Source organism: Lupinus angustifolius, chromosome LG07 (assembly GCF_001865875.1).
Source record: "Lupinus angustifolius cultivar Tanjil chromosome LG07, LupAngTanjil_v1.0, whole genome shotgun sequence".
Taxonomy (NCBI): Eukaryota; Viridiplantae; Streptophyta; class Magnoliopsida; order Fabales; family Fabaceae; genus Lupinus; species Lupinus angustifolius.
The window spans coordinates 13048396-13074496 of NC_032015.1; the positions used below are offsets into that span (position 1 = coordinate 13048396).

The 26101-nt window shown below is 35.2% G+C and overlaps 1 protein-coding gene across 2 annotated transcripts; it reads right to left on the minus strand.

Annotated features, from left to right (window-relative positions):
• LOC109352396 (sister chromatid cohesion 1 protein 4-like) lies at positions 817-24453 on the minus strand. Of its 2 annotated transcripts, none has more exons than XM_019594373.1 (15): positions 24346-24453; positions 24053-24213; positions 20343-20604; positions 19990-20087; positions 19820-19869; positions 17354-17446; positions 16156-17125; positions 12546-12974; positions 12300-12444; positions 7422-7558; positions 4927-6047; positions 3462-3495; positions 2773-2875; positions 2176-2305; positions 817-1255 (listed from the first exon to the last, which is right to left on the minus strand). In XM_019594373.1, exons 2-15 carry the CDS (start codon positions 24174-24176, stop codon positions 1157-1159), a joined length of 3795 nt encoding a protein of 1264 aa, XP_019449918.1. In that variant the 5' UTR covers positions 24177-24213; positions 24346-24453; the 3' UTR covers positions 817-1156. The 2 variants fall into 2 exon arrangements, with proteins under 2 accessions (XP_019449918.1, XP_019449917.1); XM_019594372.1 differs by having other exon boundaries at positions 12546-12962; positions 17303-17446.

The following is a 26101-nucleotide window of genomic DNA, read 5'->3' on the forward strand; positions in this document are numbered from 1 at the left end:
AATATTTCATTCTCATTGAAGATTAGTTGGGTGAATGTAGAGGCTTTGTTAAGTTGTTTGTATATTTCATGGGAGGTGTCCCTTTCCCCTTACTTTTACACGATTTTTTTATTGGATTTTAGTTTTTGTAAGATATTTTCAAAGTTTTATATACGTTATTAAAACCAAAATATTTTTACAATAATTAATTAGAAAGGTCATTATTAATTGAATAATAATGTAATAGAAATGAACATGCTATATCTTGAGTGTAATAGAATTGAGAGAAAAACAATGAAATAAGAAAATGAATGGAATGGAAAGATCTCCAAAATGAGATAGTGAACTGTTTTTGTTATAGAAAAATACAATTAATTGCTAAATAATTTGCACAAATGGTTAGTACCAGCTACAAGTTTTTAAAACATAATTGAATGATGAAGCAAAACAGTGTGTTGAAGTGTGTGACAAAAGACCTATTTTTAGCAATAATTCATCCATTTCCATCATGCAACTCCAGCAGATGGAATCAGGATGACCAGAGGCACAAGAATATGTAATGAGATGATTTGGAATACCATGCATCGAAATTTTCATCTTTCTTCAGCGTAGGGAAATTCCCAACCAAGTACATAAGAATCACATACTCTTGAAAATGATGAACAATCTTAGATACTATACAAGCAAAATAGGTACATCAATAACGATTGTCCTTGTTTAGCAAAAGCAAAATAACAAGTCACTTTCTTCATATATTTAATGTCAGGTGGACATCTGTTGTCCCATAAAAGTGTATCACTCAATATGTCATTGCTTGTGATTAGTTAGAAAAATAATTAATTATTAAAATTTTAATTTAAATATATTTTTTCAACCAACCACAAGCAATGACACATAGAGTGGCACACTTTGCGGGACAGCAGATGTGCTCCTTTAATGCTATTTTACAAATATATATACGTTAAGACCCAGATTAACATATTGTTACTACAATTAATAGGATGATACACTAGCTACTTCTCCTCAGGCCAGCCCCTTAATGAACTAAATAACTTAATTCTACTCATAACTAAAATAGTGGAGAAATGTTGAAAAGATTATCTCAACCCTGCAGATTCCAATCACACTACTGCCATATCAATCTTTACAACTACGTCAGCGATTCCCAGATGAGGTTTCAGAAATCTGACTTCATCAGCTTCATTCGCGGTTTTATGTTAATACTGGAAAAGGGGTTTGTTTGTTCAACATGAACATAATCCTTTGTCTTGAGAACCTGCCAACAAGGTTGAAATAAGAATGAATCAAGCAAAGTTGCAAGTAGAAACACCAGTAAATATGCATTGAAGAATTCAAAAAAAGCATATTAAGTACACATCCAAGGTTTGAGTGCACCAGAAAAATATGACTCAATAAGAGCAAACTGTGACTGACCAAACAGCAAATATCCAAACTCCATAAACAACTAAAGTTCCATTAATAGATCAAGTTCTATCTATACCTTCAACAAAATATAAAAAATAGGTGTTCTATATATATCACAAAAGATAGTATTCTATACCGCTCTTCAGATGCGCAGTTGATTGAAAGGAGTTTCAATCACGGAACAGAAAAGAGATTGGGCAACCCAACTGCATTATAGCTTCGGGTACTTTCAGAGGAACCAAACATGATACCTTATCCTCGGCCCATGGTAACTACTTTCTTTCCCAGCTCTATTAGTTTTATTTTCTATAACAAATAGTAAATAGAGAACTTAGCACCTAAAATTATTCTGCACTTGCAGTATGGTCTATGAGTTAGCCCCTGAGTTCATTAAATTTGCACCCAAATAAATTCAGGAAGTGCAGGTGAAGGATAATTGGAGGGATTAATTCAGAACACATCCATATTTCAATTATTATCCTAAGGCAAATGCTAACAAGTTCACTTTTAAGGGGTCAAATTTAGTGGAAAGTTATTGGAAATTGTACTTTTTTATATTCTTGAGAGAAGAAGTAATGTGCCCTTATATGATGTTTTTTTTCCATTTCTAGTAGTCCATCCTAAACATGATGTCAAATTCATCAACAACAAAAAAACAAACTAACAGCATCAGACACGCAGATCAGTGCAACAACAATCAAACCTTAATCCCACTAAGTATGATTGGCATACAGAAACAGTACATAGCTAAATTAATCTTCAAGAACATACCAGTGTTTCAAAAAACATCCTTGATGCTTCCTTACGTGTTTTACCAGCTAAAATATTGTCAAGGCACAGGTTCTGCCTTCCATGTAGATCTTCCTTCTCAAACAAAATCTGCAGATACTTGGCAACAGCCCTGTAGACAAATCCATTAGTTAGCTCTTGAAATATGGCATGCATGCTGCACGGAACTGTAATCAGTGTGCATTAGAGTGTTAACAAACTCAAACCAATGGACAACAACAAAATTAGTTGAAAGATCTTAAACAATCCCATATAAAACAGAGTTAGATTGTTTGACAAGGTAACTCAACCAGAACCATCCGAACATGACCTCAATTAACTGGACTTCATGTGAAAAAGCTCCGTGTAATTGCAAGCAGAATGAAGGGTAAGTTTAAAAGAAATTAATTGGCATTATGGTGTAAGAGAGAACTCAGGATATGTGGCATGTGTATGACTAATCAGAGGTATAGTATAGAATATATAATCTAAGGTCACCAAATCTAATATACAGGTTATGGACTCAAACATTAAAAGAATAAGGTCAGCTACGTTCTATTAAGACAAAGCTGAGTTAAAGCTGGCTGCACATAAACACACCTGGTCCGGGAAGACCATCCACTATTTTCAAGGCTAGATTCTTCAGCAGATGGCATAAAATCATCATCTTCAATAATCTCATCATCACCAACATTCAAAAACCCTGTAAAGCGAGAGAGAAAGGTTTACAATTATCTATCAACAAAAAAAGCTTCACTCTCCTTTTTCAGTCTTTGCTTTTCGTCATGACATATTAATATTCATTGCATTTTCTCAAAATTTTAAAACCAAAAAGGGTGAAGTCAGGCTGTGGTAAGAAAAGCTCCAGAGTGACTACAGATATGATTGCAGGAAAGTAGGGAGGAAAGGATTGAGGTTAAAGAAATGTTGACATCTAAAATGAGGAGTGGTTAATTGATAGACAACTAGATAATTTTATACTATTGCTGTAGTATGTTAGGGTAGAAGCAATAAGTATTCAGACTATGGTTTTTCTAGAATCCCCCTACGTGTAGCTCAAAATGGCATAACTAAAATCCAATAACAGTATAACTGAGATGGTGGTGGCTGGGTTGATGGTGCCTTAGGCGGATGATGCCATGGCTGAAACTGATATGAGACTGGATGGAGAAGAATGGCATGAAGGAATGCTATGAACTAGAAATCCATTTTACGAGGTTGTAAATATGTTTACAGACACATTAAGCATTTGTATAAGAATCAACAATGAAAGTGATTCAGAAGCAAACCTGTGTCGTAAGCATTAGCATGTATGAGATTTTCCTGCACAATGTGGACAAAAAAACATAGTTAGGTGTGCATAAAACAATAAAGAAGCATCATATAAAGCTCAGTAGGGGAAGATAGCAGTGTACGTTCAATGACATGGGCAGTATCATAAAACCATCCTTTTATAGGTAAAGCAAAAGCACAATGCATTGTGCTTCAGAAGCAAATTACTATAACATATCAGATGGCAGTTATGTCAAAATACAAGAACCACAAGGACACACAGATATAAAATTCAGAAGAGAACACATAAAGATATATGTATTCTTAGACACTAAATATCTCATGCAAAAGTTACACAGTGTGTGGTCAAAGGTGGAGCTAGTGCAATGATCAAGGGGAAGTGGCGGAAGAGGTTAGCGTAACTTCCTTGTTGACAGAGGTGCAATGCCTTTATGGACTAGGTGAGGCACTTACCTTTACTACCTTAATAATTATACCCAAAAGCCCAAACATCTAACTTGTAGCTGTCATGCTAAAAGGATAGAAATTCGGAATGTATAAATATATTTGGGGTTATGATTCTTCGACTAAATTTTATTTTCATGAACTGCTTTAGGAACATAGGGTTTCCTAATATAGGCTGTTTATCATATCTCTTTGGTGTGAATTTTATTTTTTAGGGCTACCAAATATATTTTGATTAATATTTCAATATTTATTTCACTATAACTGTTGCTTGGGCAGTTAGTTTATACGGAAAACTAATGAAAAATAATTAACAAATGAAAAACATTAATGAGTTTCTTCAGGGAGGCATGCACTTGTTTGCACTTCTTACTAGAGGCATTAAAAACCCCTAGTGCCTTAAGGGTGACTTTCACCTTTTGGCTACCTTTGTTACAATTTCAAATTTTTAAATTTAATATTCTTGGAAGCTAGACCAAGAGGTACTAGAATGCATACTTCAAATTGCATTTATGATCAATGGTACATCCACACTATACAGTATATCAAGCTTCGGCAAATTTTAAGCATGAACTGCATCAAGCAACAATAAAAATAGATAAAGAAAGAAAGCAACAAAAAAGGACAGAAAAGATCAACAAACACAGTACACCAGCCCCAGCGCTTTAGCTTTAGCTTTAAACCATGTCAACTAAAAAAGGGTGGTTCAGTGCACGAGGCTCCCACCTGTGAGCAGAGAGGTTGTTTCCAGGATTTGAACCTGTGACCTTTCGGTCACTAAACAACAATTTAACCGTTGTGCAACGTCACATTTAGAGTTTAACTTCATTTTCAAAATTCATTAACAAAGTTAATATTTGCCTCAGTTAACTCTTAGATGTTACTAAGCTATTCAAACAAAACTCTTTTGTCAGGCAACAGAGATAATTAATGTGACTAGTAAAGAACAAGAGACAAAACCAACATGTAAGAGATATCAGGGGATATCTAACATTTTTAATGAAAATTGTAACTTACATCATTACGGTCTACAAAAGGACTCTCGATAGCAGGGATTTCAGGGAACAATAATGTACTTTCTAGTCCAGCTTCCTCACAGACTGGATTTCCTTCATTCAGAATAGCCTCCTTTTCATCCAAAACCAGAGCTACAGAATGTTGTCCTGCTTCCTCACAAACTGGATTTCCTTCATTCAGAGAAGTTTCCTTTTCATCCAAAACAGGTGCTACAGTGTCTAAACAATCTACTTTAGTGTTCTCACTAAATATGGGGCCAGACCTTGATTCCTTGTCATCACACCCCATTGACCCCAAGTCAGAAGCAACAATTTGATTCTCATTTAAGCCCCCCGGCATGCTGCTTCCATTTTCCTCTAAAGGCAGGTCTCCATTGAAGGAAGCCCTGTTATCATTATATTCATCAGTTTCCTTAAAGCCCGTAACCATGGATGCACATAAATTGTTAGTTTCCAAACCATCTGTTTGAACTTTTGTTCTAATTTCCACACTGTGCTCAGTTATTTCAATAGCATCTACTCCACTTCTATTACATTTCTCCTCCACAAACTCATCCTCTAGAATAGATGATGTATTCAAATTCTGGTCAGTTGGCATGCTTGGTATATCTGTATGCATAGAACCAACGAGAATGTTCATTTTACCCATGAGAGGCAAGGATGCAACACAATCATTTGGCAGAGAATGGTTATTTTCAGACACTGTTAGGGATGAAGATTCAAGCCCAGCGCCAACAGAATTTTTTTTTGCAACAGAAACATCAATATTTCTGCCAGCATTGTTCATTTCAACATTTTGAGAATTGTCAAGCTCTCCCACATGAGAAACAATATTTGCATGCCCATGAACATCAAGATCATGAGATTCCAAGTTAGCTTCTGACTGATGGGACTCGGACAAAACAGGTATCCCAGTAGGTTGAGCTTCTGCATCTCCTTGGAGTTGGAGTGCCTTAGTTTCAATATTCGTTTCCACTCCATGAGTTTCAGTATTTGTTCTAGAATGGGACTCCTTGTCATTTGTTTTTTCCAAGAAAGAAGTATCTAAACCATTATCACAAACCTTGATTCCAGTCAGATCAAATGAACCATTTCGCAGAATAGTCAAATCAGCAGACAGACCTATAAGATATTAGAGAAATGTTAGAAAGATATTCAGTAATTGAATAAGTGGACACAAAAACATCCAGCCAGTCCATTACCCATTCAACTTCTAAAATCACTTTTCCAAAACAGTGATTTTCTTAAAAAATTGCTTTTTGGAAAAAGTAACTTAAAAAATCACCTTTTGGATTTGAAAAACGTGACTTTTTGAATAAAATACTTCTAAAGAGTGTTTTTGGTCGATAAAAGATGGGTTTAAATTAATGAACTGGATATCCATCCAATCAATAAAAAATTAAGTTAGGTTTAAATTAATGGATATAACGAAATCCATCAATTAAGTTAGGTTTTGGATGGTTTGTGGATAGTTTAGTATGACTTCCTGTAACCTACATGGATTGATGGATTTTTTTATCCATAATTAAGATCCTAGTCCAAATCCAACCAATCCCATCCATCTTCCACGCATAAAATGTTGATGTTGTCTATAAAGTTAGATAAACGAAATGGTGATAGATGAATAATGGTCACAAGCTCTCATAAAAAATAAGATTTGGCAAATTGTTCGGGAACAACTCAAAAGGAATTGATACAAGATGACCCACCCCATAACAAAGGGTCTACCCATTGCACAAAGCTCTCATCTAGTAGGATCTGGGGAGGATAGATGTATGCATCAACCTTACTATTGCGCCAAAGCTCACCCTCAAGACAACCATCACATACAATATAGAAAAATATATTAAATAACTCATGTCAACCCAAAACACCAAGGGTGGACTTAAATTGTCACTGTAGTTGTTTTTTAATTAGTGACCCACCCTAGAAAAAAGTCATGGAGATGACCCACGGAATACATCATAATGAAATGTCATTTAATAATGAAGAAAATATGGTCACTTAATGCAACACTTGAACATAAAAGAATTCCTTTACAAATTTTATAAACATGTTTATTGTTTAGTGGCCAAGAGGTACTGATCCCACTACATAGGAGTCTCCCCAGACCCCACTAGGTAAGGTTGCATACATCTACCCTCCCTAGACCCCATTAGGTAAGAGCCTTGTGAATTGATCTGTCTTATATTTGTTTTGCAAAATTAGATGATTCACAAAATGAAAAAAAAAAAGGAATATTAGGGTTGACTCATTTCCTGTGAATTCGAGTTTAAAAATAAGATTTGTTGCATCATAGGTTTATCTTGTATTTATGTTTGACTGACATGAAATATTAAAATATTGTGAATTAGAGATATAAAGTAGACCAACCATACCAATCAAACATATAGATCGGGTATTTCATGGATTTTAATTTGATTAAGAAAAGGGACAAAAGATGTTTGAGAAAAAGCACTAAACAATAGCACACATATACGCAACCACACAACTCACATGTAAATATTGGTTCATGAAAAATCTCATCCTCCGCAGATTGTCTTTGAATCATAAAAATTTCATGGCGAGTGCAAGGAGCTTTTTTCCGTATGCGACGTATATCTTCAGTATCTGTCAGCTGTTGGCGTATTGTACTTCATAATAAAAAAGCAAAAACCATTAGCATTTCAGTGCAAGAAAAAATATATGGTATATTACAAGGTAAACAACTGAATGTGGGATGATAAACATAACAATAAATTGAAACGTGAAAGAAAAAAGGAAATATAAAAACTGAGTATATAACAAGTATCAGCAGTCAATTCATGTAAAAGGATATTTTAATTATCCTTTAGTTAATCTACACTAAATCAGTCTAGTCTACTCCTACCGCCAAAATACAAGCCGGTAGACCTAGGATCAAAATAAAGGGTAAGCATACAACAACAACCAAGTTTTTTTCTCAGTATGTGAGGATGGCCGGTGTGAACAAGTTTGGTTGTTGTTGTAGGTGGGGTTCAATGCATGGATTAAACTTTTAATACTATTTTGTGACAAAAACAAAATCTTCCGAGAGACCATTTATGTCTAAATCATTTCAAATGGTTGCCTTTAGAGTTTTTCTTGGCTTTCATCTACTGCTAATTATTAGACTATCTTCCACCTTATCACTCCTCTAGTTGGGGTTTATATGGATCTTCTCATATGTCACTCCTCTAGTTCCACTACCCTTATATGGATCTTCTCATATGTCACTCCTCTAGTTCCACTCCCCTTATAATCCGTCTCGTGTCCTCACACTTAAAAATTTACTTCTGGTCCCTCCTATAACCAAAAACCTTATTAGTGTTAGTCAATTTGCCAAACTCAAAATAAACAGCATTGTCTCGGTCCGGAAGGGTTGTATGTCTTCACCAATCTCCAGTTTCCAACTTCATTGTCTAGTTCTATTTCGGTTTCCACTAGTCCAAATGTAACTTCGAGTTGCAATTTTTCTATTTCTACTACTCATACACACTCTAGACATGAAAATTTGTATTTGTTATGGCATTCTCGTTTAAGACACCCACACAAAGAAGTTGTACAGCATATTTTGAAACACTGTAAACTTCCCCTCATGAATAAAAATACCACTGATTTTTATAATGCTTGTGCTCTAGGTAAATCACATTGTTTACCTTCACAACCCTCACATACGGTTTATTCCACTCCCTTTGAGTTGGTGTTTGTTGATCTTTGGGGGCCAGCTCTGGTCATGTCTGTTTCCGCGTACAAATATTATATGTCTATTGTTGATTCTTGCACTAGGTATACTTGGGTGTTTCTTCTTAAGCAAAAGTCTAAAGCCCTTGTTCTTTTCAAACAGTTTCACACTATGATTGGGGTTCAATTTAAGGGAGTTTTGAAATCTGTCCAGACCGATTGGGGTGGGGAGTTTCGTCCTTTTGCTAACCTTTTAAGCTCTCTCGATATTCATCACAAAGTTATTTGTCCCCACACTCATCATCAAAATGGTGTTATTGAAAGGAAACATCATCATATTGTAGAGATTGGGTTAACGTTGCTTGCCCAAGCTTCTCTTCCTTTGACATTTTGGAAATATGCTTTTGACACTGCTGTCTATCTCATTAATAGGCTACCCTCCATTAAGGGTAGTGTGCCCTTTATGTGTCTATACAAAACCTCTCCTGACTATACCTTTATTAAAGTCTTTAGTTGTTCGTGTTTTCCGTGTTTAAGACCTTACAATAAACACAAACTACAATATAGGTCAGTCGAGTGCACCTTTTCAGGGTATTCCTCACATCACAAAGGGTATAAGTGTCTCTCCTCTATGGGTAGAATGTACATTTCACGTGATGTTGTTTTTAATGAAACCAAGTTTCCTTTCAGCCTCTCTCTCCCTTCCATACCTGATCAACAGTCTAGTATTAGTGTGTATACCTCTTACGCTTGTATCTCGGTCCCCCCTCGAATAGTCAGTCACGTTCCTCTACCTCACCTACTACATCCGTTCCTACTTCATCCTCTATTACTCCCTCTTAGTCTTCTCCTCAGCATCCTTTGGATCCTGGTCCTAGTCAGGTTTTTCCTGTTAACTCTCACGCTATGCTTACTCGGTCAAAAACTGTTCAGTCTAGAACTTTATCTATACCGAGTGCTCTCACTGCCTATGTTGAGCCGAGGTCGGCCAAGGTAGCTTTGTCCCTTCCTGAGTGGCGAAGAGCTATGGAAACCGAGTTTGATGCCTTAATGAAAAATGACACTTGGAGTTTGGTTCCTTTACCCGAGCATAGAGAGGCTATTGGGTGCAAATGGGTGTTCAAGGTCAAAGAAAATCTTGATGGTACTATTAATAAATACAAAGCTCGGATGGTTGCTAAAGGGTTTCATCAAAAACCTGGGTTTGACTACAATGAGACGTTCTCTCCTTTTGTAAGACCAGTTTCTGTAAGAGTTGTGCTAACCTTGGCTCTAACCTATGGATGGGATGTTCAACAAATTGATGTTAATAATGCTTTTCTGAATGGAGTTCTTGAGGAGGTAGTATATATGCAACAACTAGAAGGATTCAAAACTTCGGATAACACTTTAGTTTGCAAGTTGAATAAAGCCATTTATGGTCTTAAGCAAGCTCCCCGGGCCTGGTTTGATAAATTGGTTGGAACTCTCTTATCCTTTGGTTTTCGAAAGTGTAGGTGTGATCATTCTCTCTTTCTATTGACTACGTTTGCACACAAACTGTTTGTGTTATGTTATGTTGACGATATTATCATCACGGGTACCTCTCCCACTTTGATCAAGCAGCTTATTGAGAAGATGAATCTTGCCTTTGCTCTAAAAGATCTTGGTGCTTTAGATTATTTTCTAGGCTTTGAAATTCAGAAGCTTCAAAATGGGTCTCTTCTTCTCACTCAATCCAAGTACATCAAAGACTTACTGCAAAAATTTCATATGGATGATATGAAAAGTCTACCTACTCCTATGGTTGGGGGATGCAAACTTACTAAGCATGGAAGCCATTTCTTGGCAGACGGAAAAGTATATCGATCTCTTGTTAGGGCCCTACTGTATATCACGATTACGAGACCAGAGATTTCCTATAGTATCAATAAGGTTTGTCAAGTTTCTCTCAACCTCAAGAAGAACATTGGAAAGCTCTAAAACGAATCTTGCGATATCTTCAAGGGACTATCACTCATGGTCTACTTCTAAGACCGGCATCTCCTCATCCTCTTCCTCTCTATACCTATTGTGATGCAGATTGGGCTTCTGATCCTGATGATAGGAAGTCTACTTCGAGGGCCTGTATTTATCTAGGTCCCAATTTAGTTTCTTGGTGGTCAAAGAAACAAGAATGGGTTGCTCGATCCACAGCTGAAGCCGAATATCGCAGCTTAACTATTGCTGCTAATGAGATGATCTAGATTCAAAGTCTCCTTCAGGAGTTACAGTTGAAGAGTTTTGTGCCAGTTGTTTACTGTGATAATATGAGCATTGTTTTACTTTCCAGAAATCCAGTCTTACACTCTAGGACTAAACATATTGAACTTGATCTCTTTTGGGTCAGAGAAAGAGTAATCAGTAAACAGTTACTTGTTGAGCATGTTTCCTCTGAGCATCAGGTTGCCGATATTCTCACCAAGCCTCTCTCTACTTCTCGTTTTACTCTTCTTCGGGACAAGCTTCACATCATTGATCTATATACTGCTCAACAAGGTCACCGTAGCTCAAATTTAGGGGGGAATATTAGAGTAGTTCAGTTTTAACTAATTTGTAATTGTTTTGCTTAAAATATATTTAGCCCTCTTTTATTCCTTCAATGTATCTGGTCCATCTTTATGACCAGATACATTAATAGTTAGGTTTCTGTTTTGTTATAAATAAAGAGCATATGCTCCTTTTGTAATCATCAATCATAAAGCTAATAAAGTGCTGAATACTTCTCTCTCTCTCTCCACCTCTTTTCTCTTTTCCCGTTTTCTCTCTTTCTCTCAGCCTTCAACCGTAACTTTTTCTTCTCTCTTGTTCACACGATTCACACTTCTTCTTCCTCTTCTCTAATTCTACAAAAACAAACACTACATTAATCACTTTTAACTCTGAAATTTACTTATCATATTATTCTCAATCATTTTTGTATTTTGATGATGGTTTCTTTCAGATATCAATATTGGCCAACCTGCATTATTGTATTGTTTATGTTATAAGTCTGATTGCAGCAATTTCCGTGTTGGCCTATTAGTAATTTAAAAATATATTTGTACAAGAATCAATTTCATAAATTTATAAAGTTTAAGGGATAATTAGGAAGAAAAAATAGTTCATAGTGGCTACTTGCAGAAGACATAAAATTTAGAAGGGCTTTATGCATTTTCCCTTTCTTATATATATGTTCACTCATCCAATGCAACATTCTCATTTATGTCACGCTTATGCTCTCTTTGGCACCTTACATTAACTGTTCTATGAGGCAGAAAAGGAATCAAGTATGCCTCCAACTAAATAGGTCTAGTATCTTGTACTCCTGTGGGGTAACCATCTAATATTGGTCTTAACTCTCAAGGATTTTGAACATATATCAGAGATTAATTAATGGTAAAAAACTTCAGCAGATCAAAATTTTCTCCTTCCAATGAAGTGATCAGCAGATTTACCAATTTTGTTACCTCAAATAAACCTAAATAAATCACCAGCAAGGCTTCTTGGAAACTAAATAGAGAGAGGGGATGCGAAGATCAATAGCTGGAAACAGAAAGAGATGAGAGGATACATCCATCTTTCAAAGAGGCTAGAAAGAAGTGGCAAACAATAGAATGTTTTACTATTCAAATAAACATGAAATAATGTGGATGAAACTTCATAACTGAATGACTGGAACATTATAAAACTTACTCGCCATGCAAGACCATCATATCATCCATGAGCACCTTCCTCTTTAGGGCAGAAGTGTGTGGTGCAGAACGAGAGCGTTTCGTTGATACTATTTCAGGGGCTACCGGACTGGGCTTCAATTTTAAAACTGAAGATCTTCTACCATCTGGAGCAACAAAAATTTATTTGAGCCACAACTGTGTTCTCAAGGAAAACAAACACAAATATATAATCAAACTATGAAAGCATTAAAGACCACTGTGATACCTAATATGGAAGACAATAGATCATCATCATCAGGAATGGACTCTCTGGTTCTCTTGGATTGAGTCCCACCATATGATTCAACGAAATCCACACTCTGCATTGTAAGAGTACTTTCTGTGAAACTGCGCTTTTTACTTGATATGCATTTTATTCCTGCAGGATCTGTATGATCATCAGATACAACCTGATTGTTAGGAGTAGACTCCATTGGCAGATTATTATTTGTTTCACCATCATGTTGATATCCTAGGGAAAGCATTTTTTCAGGCTCTGGCATATCAGAAGCAGCAGATTTGCTTATAATTTCCACTTTATCACAAAATATATGACTCTCAATTTGAACATCTGATGTCCCCAACTCTGGGTTTCCTTCACAAACAAATGGCTCTATGGTCTCGTGATGACCTATAGCAGGATCTGCACCATATGTTGCAAACACTTTTCGCATTAAAAAGTAAAATCAACTGACTAACAGTAAAATGTAATTCCATATGTTTAAATATGTCTACCAAACAGATTACGCAAATAAAAAATGTAACATGTAAAAAGAAATTGGAATCAACTCAAGGTAAAAAACAACTGCAATTAACATAAAGTTAATTCTCTCACACAACAGAAAAAAGAAAATTCAAATGGGGATGCATAGGGAAAAAAACTTGGCATGCAATGAAGTGCATAAGTGAACATGTGAAAGTCAAAACAACATCATCTTGACATGGTTTTCAATATCACAAACAAAAGGAAAAGTGCAACAGCGAAATGTAAAATTGTATTATAATCACACAATTCCATGTATGTACCCAAAGTTGCGATCTTCCCCACGAGATCATATGATTTTGCACTTTCGCTTCCTTCAGTGTGCTCCATTTATGCAAAATCTGTAAATCAGCTTCACCTCGGTGGATCGTCGGGAAAAAGCATGAGATATTTTTTGCAAGCACCATGCTAAGTAGTTAATAGCATAGCATAATGGTGGTTGGCGCAGTGTAGTTAAAATCGCGATCTATCATGTAAGATCGTACGATTTTACGACTTTGCCGTCAATTGCGAAGCACAATCTCGCTGAAGAAACAATGTTGTCATTGCTTCTGGGATCACCGTGGAAAACTGTGAGATCGTTACGATTCTTCCATTTCTATTTCAATTCCTCTCACATGCTTTTTCCTCGCAGAGTTGCAGCATAGATGCCATTCTTCGCATTTGTGACTTCTTCTCGTCATTCCGACTATTTGTTGTAGGGTGAGTGCTTCCTAAGATATGGAAGCAGTTGTTTTGGTTGTAGAAGGTGAAGTTGAAGAAGGGGTACTCAAGATGAAGAAGAAGGAAGTCCTAACACTTAATATTCTTTGATTATTTGTGCTAATGTCTATAATATTTGTGCTAATCTCTTTACATATTATGGCTAGTTAAAAAAGGTACTAAAGTGGGCATCCAAATGTCTTAAGTATTCTAACCATTTGTCCTTTACTATGTTTGACTCTTCTGATAATTAGAAATGAATTAAAAATTCATTTTTTGTCTTCCCCACTTTCACAACTCGGTGGGTTTAATCATCTTAAGTTTTTAATGTTAAAATATCTAGTTAGTATTAAGTTTATTCATTTGTATAAGTAACTTGTGTGTTATATTTTATTAATTTTGCTTGCAGGAGTAAGTACGCATATATTTACCCTTCCCAAACCTCACTAAGTGAGAACTCGTGCATTAAGTTGCCATTTTGTTATAATATATATGTACTTAATTTTTTATATATATTATAAATTATAAATGTAAAAAACTTACTGATATCATGTTAACATCATCTACATTTGGTAGGATCTTACAATCTTTGTTATGATCACACATTTTATGTGTTTACATAACCCTTTGATAGGGTGCGGGAGAGACCACCCATTACTAAGGTGTATCGGAGGAGGCCACGTGGCAACAACTAATCCACGTGGCAGCAGAGAATGAAGAACGTGGCAGCAGAGAAGGAATAATTCCAGAGCAGTGTAACTTGTAACTGCCTTAAGGGTTATAGGGGAAAATCTATAAATAGGAGTGAGGGGGGTTAGGGTGAGTAGTTTTTGAAGTATTGTGTAGGAAGGGGAATTGATTCAGGGAATCAATCTTGTAATGTGTAATTGATTCAGGGAATCAATTAGGGTTCTTCATTATCTTCTTCTAATCTTGCAATCAATAAAGAGGTATTAGTATCTGGAATTCAATTGATTCCGGGTCAATTTTGTTCGGAACTTCTTGCATTCTTTTACCGGTGTTATCACCCTTTCGATTTTACGTAAGATCTCGATTTTGTCAACTATAATTGGCGGGAAGTACAGGCTATCGCATCCTCTTGTGTCCACAAGAAGGATGGCGGTTCAAAATAAAAACCTTGTAGCAGCTACTCCATCCCATTTTAAAACCCTTCAAGATGCTACAGCTGTCGGGTTCTGAAGTCGGCTCATGACCAGAGTAACCCAAAACAAATACCTCTTTCATTTTTTTCACTTAAACGGTGTGTAGCATACAAATTTCACCAATGAGCAGTGCATTCCAGAGTATCATGTTTTGTGTCCCTTTTTCATATTCAATTGTAGTAGTTTTAATGAGTTGTTTATCCTTTCAAATTGACATTGCACATTTATATAATATATATCAATTCTAGAATAACAAACTTAATAAGCATCTAAAATAACAAACAAAACTAATATTTATCTAAATATCATAATAATTATAAAAGAAACTAATAACTATAAAGTAATAAATTTAAAATAACATGATATTTATTAATAATACATTGTTATTGATATTCTGTTAAATAAAAAGGTGGCTCAGCAAAGGAGACTTCCACCTAGTAGGGTGTGGGGAGGGTAGATGTTCGCAGTCTTACCCCTGCAAGTGGAGAGATTTCTTCCCGGATTTGAACCTATGACCTTTTAGTCACTAAGAGGCAACTTTAATGTTAAGTCAATATTCACCCTCTATTTATATTTTCTTATATGATTTATCAAAATATGTACCAGTATCAAATCTTAAGTAAGAATGAATTTTAATTATGAAAATGTCTTTAATTGTGTATTTTTCTATTTTATGCCTTTTCTTTTCCCTCCTGATCTTATCTAAGATCTTGATTTTAACTACCTTAAATGTACCCATTGCATCCCACGGTTGAAAAGAGAAGAAGAACAAATAAATGGAAAATAGAATAATTCGATATCCATTACTTTGCCTACAAAAAATAAGATATTGTAGGGAAGTAAGTCTCACATTGTCTTCCTCATTCTCTTAGGCATGGTTTAAATACCTGTGAGACTACTCTTCTCATTTCTAATTGGTTTTGAGATGAAATCTTAACATGGTATTAGAGCTAAAGTCCAACTTCTTTCCAAGTGTCATGGGCCAAAAGATGCACTTTAATCATGGGTCAAAGATAACTTTTTGCCTGACTCGACAGGCTTCTGTGGAGGGGGCATGTTGGGAAGTAAGTCTCACATCGCCTGCCTCATTCCCTTAGGTATGGTTTAAATACTTGTTTGGCTACTCATCTCAGTGCCAATTGGTTTTGAGATAGAATCTTAACAAATACCCTAAAATTATGCAAGAAGAATTGTTATATTAATAATACCTTCAACAGATGACAAAGAAGGATGGCTCAGCTGGGAGGTGCATGGTCGAAGGTGTGACTCGGTGGGATGCGCAACTTCATGAGAAATATGGTTTGAAGACTCTGTTTCTATCAGTTCTTGAGAGACCTGAACTTCCTCATCAACAACTTGAGGTTCACCAACTGATCCTCGAGGACTAATAACATTAGATACTTGAGCCTCATCAATTGGACAGGATAGCCCCTCATTATGAGACATTTCTATGGCATTCAGAACTTCATGCTTTGGTGATGTGTGATCATCCTTCATAGGAGCATCTGATTCTGGCCCTCGAGATCCATCCATGTTTAACAAATGTTTACAAGAGATGTTCTCTTGATCAGATGTAACATGGGAACAACTAAGAGATACAGCAGTCTCATTCACGTTAACTCCTCCAGTAACAACACAATTTGTAATAGTTTGGTCCGAATGAGGTTGTTTATTGTTCATCAAAACTAAGCCGTTGAAGTCTTCCATCATCTCAGGTATACCAGACGCACTGATCATCCCACCTGCACATTCTGGTATTAGGGCGGTTGGGCACTCTATATTGGAGGAGATTGTCAAAGGTGATGATGTTGAACAATGATCATTAGGTATCAGACTATCTTGATCTGTTGTCACTACCATACATGCCAAATGCTCCTTTTGCTCTCTTTTTCTATCCAATTCAATTGGAAGGCTGTCATCACCCTCATGATGTAAATCCACACCAACAGGCTGTACATTATTCTGCAAAGAGCAATCAATCGCATCTCCATCCCTTTGTTGAGAAGGGGAAACTTCTTGCATGCTCTTCACTGATACCAAATCTGCTGAATTATGATCATCAATTTCATTATTGACCTGATCTACCTGAGTACCAAACAAGTCTGGCTCTTCTAGTCCAGGAGTAGATGGACCTTGAGCACATTCACCAGCATCAGCAGCAACAGGAAGATCATCAATCTGTTGAAAACAGACCAGTCATTCATTGACACCAGAAGAAATTACAATCTGTAGACTGTAGTTAAACAGAACTAGAACATAACCACACACTTCAACAACAAAAAATAAATAAAAAATAAAACAATAAGGAGTAAGGCCAAACATTCATAGGCATGCAGATATTTTAAAACACTAAACCAATCTTGCTTCCAATGCCTTCACTTGCATTCTATCCAATGTTAAACTTACCTCATCTTTCATTTCATCTTCTTGATAAGAGAATTGAGGACTGGCACTTAAGTCATCATGCTCCATAGTAGCAGCTTTGTCCGTTAACAGGACCTGATTTTACCAAATCAACTTTAAAATTCACAAATGTACATCAGAAAAATGCATCTACGGTAGCTATTCAAAGTCAATTGTTTTCCTTAGATATACACATGAAGATATTTTGTTTCACAACTGTGTCTATTCAAAACAGTGCTCCAATAACAACAGAAGGTTCACAGCTGTACTATAAAAAAGATGGTAGTCAACAGCTAAGCATAGAATCTATTAGGGATGCAGATAATGCACAACACAGATCTAACAACATCTCCTACCATAAATACTCCAAAACTTAAATGTGAGAGCCAAATTCAAAGAAGGCTGAAACTTGAAGGTCGAGTAAACTTGAGAGATACATTTCCTAGGACTAAAATAGGAGGCTTGGATTGCAGTGTTGGCACCCTACCAACATCTGGAAAATGACAAAGCCATTCACCATAGGAGCAATGTTCTTAGACACCTAATTACCAAGACCCTAAACCCCCTCACTCTTCAGGATGGAAGCACACCTCCCAATTCACCACATGACCCTTGTACTCATAATCATATTTGCTGTTTGGGAAACTCCGAAAGGAATATGAAATAGAGACTAGTAGTAAACAGGGATACATAAGAAGCCAGCTTGAATGACTAACCCTACCACCACCGACAGCAATCAAGTCATAATCCTACTAGGTGAGGTAAGTTATATGGACCGAATGACACCATAATGCTCTATCATAAATCATGTTCATTGACAAAGCATTGATCTCTAAATCTTTCCTAATCATTTCACGTATGGTTTTCTTGGACTCCCTCTTTCTCTAGCAATAGGACTAACCTCCATTTGATCTACTCTCTTTATTGGAGCTTCTACCGGTCTCTCTCACGCATGTCAAAACCACCTAAGGCGCGATTCTACCATATTTTCTACAATCGGAGCTAACTCAACCTGACCACCAGACAACAATAACAACAGAGCTTTTATCCCATATAGTATGGTCGGCTACATGGATCAAACGATGCCATAATGCTAAAATCATAAATACGTTCATTAACAAAGCATTGATCTCTATGTATTTCTTAATCATTTCACCTATGATTTTACTTGGCCTTCCTCTAGAAATTGGACTAACCTCTATTTGATTTACTCTACTTATGGGGGTTTCTACTAGTCTCCTCCATACATGTAGAAACCACCGAAGGAAGGCGCGATTCTACCATGTTTTTACAGTAGAAGTTACTCCAACTTTCTCCCTAATGTATTCATTTTTAATCTTATCTTGTCTAGTGTGATCACTCATTCAATGCAACATTCTCATCTCTGCTAGACAATCAAGAGGGAAAAGTTATCTTTCCAATTATCTAGACACTTACAGAATTTCATCACTGCTACTACTAGATCTCATATGAAGCAGCTCTAAGATTCCCAAACAGGGGGGTACCCAAGTAAACAAGAGGCCAATCCAAGATCTGACAACTAGCCATTGAAGCAAAGGAGGAGAAACTCTGCAGGCCTACATTAGTTCCAGTTAAACCAATTTTAGACACTGATTTTCAACTCAAAAGCATGCTCAACAGGGCATTGAAAAGCTTTTTGCATTCACATGAAGAACACACATGTCCTAAAATTGCAAGTCGGAAACAGATATCCCATCCGAACCCACTTTAACTCACTTGATAATACCACCTGTAACTGCTCTAGCAATTAATAGGCTTACAGACCTATGATTAAACACGCGTACTTTACTTAAATGGCAGTGCTAGTGGAAGAGAAAGTGGAGTAAGTAAAGAGGGCAGAAAAGGAGCATTTACAGCTAGTGGAAGTGGAGTGAGTAGAGAGAATTCAGCAGGCAACAATTAGCTTTATCTAATGGGGTGATGGCAAATACACAGACAGATGGTAGATAGGTAAGTCTGCTGATGGGAATGCTCTAGAAGACTAAAACTTGTAAAAGTTTTGGGGTGGCTCAGGCCATTATGTAGAGATACCACATTTAGGTTTAGGGTAAAGACTTTTGTTTTTTTATGGATAGTTTCTAATACTTCTTTCATTTTCAAAAAATACTTTCAACTTCAATCATTTATACATCTTTAGTTGTAATTAGTATTCCCCTACCTAATAATTGTATGTCCCTGTACTTTTTGGAAAATTCAAAGAGGTTCCCAACCTAAAAAAGTTTGTGATTGGTTTCTGAATGCATATAAAAACTCTAATTGTGTCCCTCATAGACATCTCCATCAAGTTTTCGTTAACATTCCATTAAGTGATCTATCCACTCATCATGTGTGGGTCCCTAAACTTCTAAAAAAATCAAATCAATATGCTGGTACCTTCAAACCACAAAGTTACCATTTCAGCAAAAAGCTACATCCATAAGATGCTGGAGAAAAAAGAAGTTAAATTACCTCATCGAGGTCTAAACCTATTTGAGATGCGTCACCATCACCAAAGCGCTCTGCATGCCGTGTTTGCCATTGAACAATATTTAGCACAGACATCCCATTGCATATTTAAAACTCACCATTAAGCAAGCAACAGAAAGAGAAACAGAAAAGGTGTCAAAGGGAATACTAACCGTCCAATCCAAACTGTGAGCTAGTGTAAACCACACCGTCCATAGTATCTTGCAGTGTAATCTGCTCCCTGGTACTGACGTGGTGATCAACATAGTTACTGCAAGTTCACAATAGACATGTTCTTCAGTTAATAAGGAACAAAGAATAGACTAAATTGTGAATCATCCACATAACCTAATCCTATTACATAAAATCACCATTTAGAATATAAACCAATTTTGACAAGACAGAACCAAATAAAAGATATGCAACGCAAACCGAATTGTAGCATGACTACTAAACCAGCTCAATACTGCTGCAGTGAACAACAGCTACAGCTACATTAATGACAATCGAGTTATCTGGAACTAACCCTTGAAATATCTCATTATCTGGTAGTTCAAAATCATCAAGATCAAAAGTCTCTGGTAAGGTGATGGAATGGTAAGGAGCAGTAGATTCTTCAGGTGGCAAATCAACTGCAGTGGAGCGAAAAGCCTGCTTTACCTTAAGCAAAGCCTCACTGCAGTCATCAAAAAGGTAATTCACCTTTCTAGAATAAATCCTCACCACACCAAGCAGAAGATGACTGGACAAACGGAGTGCAATTGGTACGTCAGGAAAAAGAATGGAATCTGTTCATTCATAAATTTCACATCAATGATTTGAGCCAAAAAATATGATCAACATTAGAAAATAACAAATTCAACAGAGCCATGGACATGTAAAATGTACTAACAAATATTAATTTCGCTGCACATGGGAATTAATCTCCACCACAGGGATTGTAGAATACTTTAAGCAAATGCAAAGATTACAAATCAGCGTAAACCAGACCTTACCTATGTATAGTCATTTAACTAATCCTTCACTACTTTTTACAGACAAACTATAGATACTAAAAAGTTTCACAAGAAGGATAACTTAGAAACAATTACCCCCAATCACAGTTAACTCTTTCATTTAGACAACATCTCTTAAGATCAACAGTTTTATTTTCTGGGTGAAAAAAGAATTACATTGAGATGAAGAGGAGAAAGGTACAAACAAATTATAAGGGGTCCTCATTATCATCATCATTATCAATAGTACTTCAAATGATAAGCCACAAATTAGGTGACAACAAAAGGCTTGATCTCCACATGTGTGCCATGGTTGGGCTATAGTTCAGAATTGTTTACTCATTTTTTCACACAATCTTATAGCCAATTTGAGGAGATTATGCAAACGACATTCATTTGTCATAATATGTCTTTTCTATAGAAATAGAAACTCGTTACAAGGAAGACAAATACAAGATAGGAGGATAAGATATCATTAAACAATGAAAATTACATAGAGATATGTAGTGTATTAGCTTATTTCACTCAGTTATGGTATTAAATGTTGGTTTTCAAATTGTTGGCTTTTGGTTATCACATTTAACATCACTCTATTTATATATTTGAACACTTAAGTATGACTGTTATATAATTATTTTACTGTAACAGTATAATAATAATAAGAGAATAAAATATCACCTCATATAAGAAGATAAGTTATCTCCTCCGGCTACCAAAATTATGACATGAGTCCTATTTTTTTAGTTTTTAGAAATACTTTTGTAGAAAATAGTTAAATAGGACATATTCATAATTTTAGTGGTTGGATGATATAACTTATCTCCTCATATGAGGAAATACTTTATTCTCTAATAATAATACAATTATAAGAGTGCATAGATATGCATAAATCTAATTTTTGCAGTTATATGATAATATGATATGTATATGTACTTTTTTATTTCAGAAGGCTTTTTTATTATATTTAGAATTTTAATTCAAAAGTGGCAATGTCCCCCTATCCACTGTACGCTATAGTGTTTTTTGGTCAGCTGCTCCAGGCCGCTATCAGTAACCGACTACTGTGGTCAGGTTCAATTTTCAGAACACTGGTCCTCAGCAGTCCCATATGCGGTCTCCCACATTATTCACTCACCTATGTGGGTAAGTTTTTCTTGAGAAATTTCCGGAAGTGCTATTTCTTGCCAGTCAACAATTTTATTCCTTTCATGGTGTTTCTAGTATATAATATATAGTTCCACGAGGCAAAATTTGTTAAGAAGCCTTTATATAATTTTAATATTGGGAGGTTTCTATTTTTAACCCCTATTTTTATTTTCATAATTCAACCAAACCATCGTTGACCAAATTTTGCCTGCACTGCGCTCAGACCTTTTCCCATTCCCTTCTCCCCTCTCTTCCTTTTGTAAGGTCCTGTATGAGCCTTCCCTTAGACCTATATATATATTTATACATATATATATATATATATGTATATGTATATATATATCATATCGTTGATAGAAAGGTGTCATATCTGAGAGAAAAGTGTTACTCAAACTTAAGGCAATGCCAACAGGAGAATAAACTCCATGTAGGAGAGATGAGAATATTGTGATGAATGAATACATCCACCATTGAATGCATAAGAGGTTAATAGGGAGCCCCAAATCTAGCTTTGTCTCCAATCATCTTAGAAACTCTTGATATAACATATGAATTAAAAAAGAAAAGTGAACAGCAATAGAATGAGAATGAATTCCTGACCTCTTGTCATATGGATACATCAAAGGAGACGTACCCGTACCGGGTACGTACCAGATACCGATACACTTGGTTACTCATGGTAGTCATTTGATGTAAATTGTTTCAAAATTGTGACATGTTGGGCTAGAAACTTCGTAACTTTCCCATTTTTCTTCTTAGCCACATCATAATACTAAATATGAGTCACATGATTAGTCTCACATCTTCACATTCAATCAATTTTCAGTCTCAACCTCTCATCCTAAGCCTATCGCATCATCTGCTATTCTAACTTTGATCATTTGTGCCTAATTATATTGGTGTTCCTGTACCATAGATTTTTTAAAAATGTTGTATCCTCTACCTATATCTGTACTGGATGTTGTTACTGTACCCGTAATCACGCAACGTAGCAACATGTATACCTTATTCATGCAACGTATTTGTACTCTAGTTTTTTAGAAAATGTTGAACCCTGTACCCAATACATACCCGTGTTGGTGTAACACATATTCCTGTCCTTTTTTAGAAGAACAATTGGTAGAATTCAATTCCAATCTAACAAAAGAAGATCGTATTATTAATGAAATCTAGAACAGGATTACAGAAATGAAGAGAGAAAACGATATATATGTAAGAGCTGTGCTCCCAGTCTACTCTAGAAAATTCCTTAGGCATCAAGTTATAAGTCGAAAGCATAAAGATATCATAAATATCCCCCAAAATCTCACATTCCTTTATTTAGATAAATCCCATAGATCTGTTTTCTATCTCTTCTAACTAACTTTCCCTTCTCTCCCTCTCATAACATGTTTTTCCCCTTGTGACACTTGGCAACCTATCAAGTATCAACAGTCCAACAACATATCTACATACCAGGCAATCATTTACAATAATTTTACACAGAAACAATGCCCTTCTAGGTTTTAACGAAGGTAAAATGCAACGAGCAATATAAACTTTCAATTTTTGTGATCATTGAGCCAAGTTCTTAAATTCAAGCCTAGGAAACGATACTCAAAAAATTTCAAGCCTGGAAAACAATACTCAAAACTTCATCAATATCTTGGGCATAACTACCAAACAATAATGCAACCTATCATTTTAGAAACTATAGCTTTTAAGACATTAACTGATTTTCAAATAGATGGTACATTATTACTCCCCAATAGCCTACATGAGTATTTGAATTACCTTATTTTATATTCAAAACAGTTTAAAACCAAAATCTTACTAAGAGAGCTTTACGGGGAAAGAAATATTTCCTTAAATATAAGCTTAAATCAAACATGCACTAAAATGAAATCCAAACCACATAAGGCTTGAACATAAAGTGATGGTACAATATTGTTCACCAATAGTCTAAGCATATTTCACATTCAAAACAGCTTATAATCAAAATCTCACCAAGATAGCTTTACAGACAAAAAAAAACAACTTTTCCCTAAAATTGAAGCTAAATCAAACTTGCACTAAAATGTAACCCAAATCATATAAGATTTAAAGATAAACTAACCAACAGAGACGCCGATATCGGTATCAGCCACCTGATTCTTCCTGAGCTTCCTCTCTAAATGTGCAGCTATCCATATTGTCCCAAGCGGCCCTTTTTTGGCCAATATAAACTGAGAGTAAAACATGTCTTCACCCTCTCTTACTCTTCAACCAAAAAAGTTCCTATTTTTCAAACCAAGTTCACAAATTTCAATTACGATTCAAACACCTCTAAATAAAAACACGTACAGATTTGAAGCAAAAAAAGGAACATTATTTAATGAATTCCCTTATACAGAGTTAAACTTCACTTACCAAACCCTAATTTCACCTCAAAAACGGAAATCGAAATGAAATTTGGTGAAGGAGAAGAAAGTTTTTGGGAATAGAAATGAAATTGAAGATTATAAGAAGAAGAAGAAGAAGAAAGAAATTGAGTTTGAAACGGGGAAGGAAATTTGGTGACTCTAGTGTCCTTAACTCGAAATGTATGGACCGGTTTTTTTTGTAGATAAATTAATAGAGAACGTTTATATATATAATGAATGAATAAACAAATAGTTAAGTATACTCAGGGTGTTCGAGGTCTATTTGGATCGGTTTTTAGGCAAAAAATGATCTGATCCAAATACATAATAAACAAGCGGTCTGGTGGTTTGGTCTGTTTATATTAAGATCTCTGATCCAATCCAATCCTAATATTATATGGGGTTTCGGTTCAGTTTGGATCGGTCTTTTTTATAAAATATTGAAATTGCACTTACATTCAAAACTTATAAAAATGACTAAATATCAAACATAAAGCAAAAATAAAAATATTGTTCAACAACATTAAAATGTATGCAACAATAGTATAAGTAAACAATATCATAAAATAGTAATAAACAGTAAGACAATAATAATAAAATTAAAAAATGACAACATCAACAATAAGATATCAATAATAATAAGACAATAAAATAACAATAAGAGCATTTGCAACGTAGTTTTAACATTTAGAGTGTTTCACTGATGATTAATAACAATAATATTTTCACAACAATAAAATTAATAATAAAACACCTAATCAAAATCAACACTTGAATCCTCTTCATTTGGTTGTGGAATGGTTTAAGTTCTAAAAAAATGTATCAAACATAATCAATATGATTTAGAACATAGCAACATATATATGTATATATATGTGTTATATAACATAACAAATAAATAAAGGTACAATTTTGGAGTTGAGACATAAGATTAAGTTTGGAAGACATTTAAAAATATTATACACTTAAACTTTACGTACTAATTCGGTCCGATCTGGATCCAAGAGGTGAAACCAAAATCCAGACCGGACCAATCGGTCTTTAAAAAAATAAGTCCAACACGATTCAAACACATTCGTTTTTTGCAGTTTCGGTCTATTTTAGATCGGCTTTCGGTTTTATTTTTGGACCGGTCTGGATTTGAATACCCCTACTCACCATTCTCTTAGATCATAAATTTGAGAATATTAATATTAGTATTTGTCTTACTTAATTGCCATAAAATTATTCTAGAACATCTTTAATAATGTATTGTTTTTTATTATTTCATATGTTGCCAAAAACTATTATTTTACCCTAATTTTGTCTATGTAAGTTAATAAATATACGCACTAATATATATTTTCAGTTTATCGGGTATCATTTATTTTTATTATTATTTACGTTTCAAAAAAGTAATATAAGTGAATGGTGAATAACATAATAATGGTCTGTAAATTTTTACAATAACAGTATATAGATATTACATTTTTACGCTATGTTTGGTTTATAAAAGAAAAGTTGGCTAAAGAAAAAATGAGAGAAGAAAATGGGTAGAAAATGTAATGATTGTAGATACTCATGTGGGTAGCAGATATATACGAATACAAAACACGTTTTTAAATTTATGTATACTAGTTGTTGACAGGCAATTTGTGTCTTTCGGTCAACATTGCATGGTATTACGTATTTAATTTTTATGTATTTTATTTTTTGGAATTAAAATGCACTTTTTGTGTATGATTTACTTTATATTATATTTATTTATGTTTATTATAATGATC

Excerpts from the sequence above, each read along its gene's own strand:
- LOC109352396 (XM_019594372.1), bottom strand. The coding sequence starts at position 24,176 with ATGTTTTACTCTCAGTTTATATTGGCCAAAAAAGGGCCGCTTGGGACA. Across the intron at positions 20,088-20,342 it reads GATAATGAGATATTTCAAGG|TAACTATGTTGATCACCACG; the intron begins GTTAGTTCCAGA and ends GTGAACTTGCAG. Across the intron at positions 19,870-19,989 it reads CTCACAGTTTGGATTGGACG|AGCGCTTTGGTGATGGTGAC; the intron begins GTTAGTATTCCC and ends CACGGCATGCAG.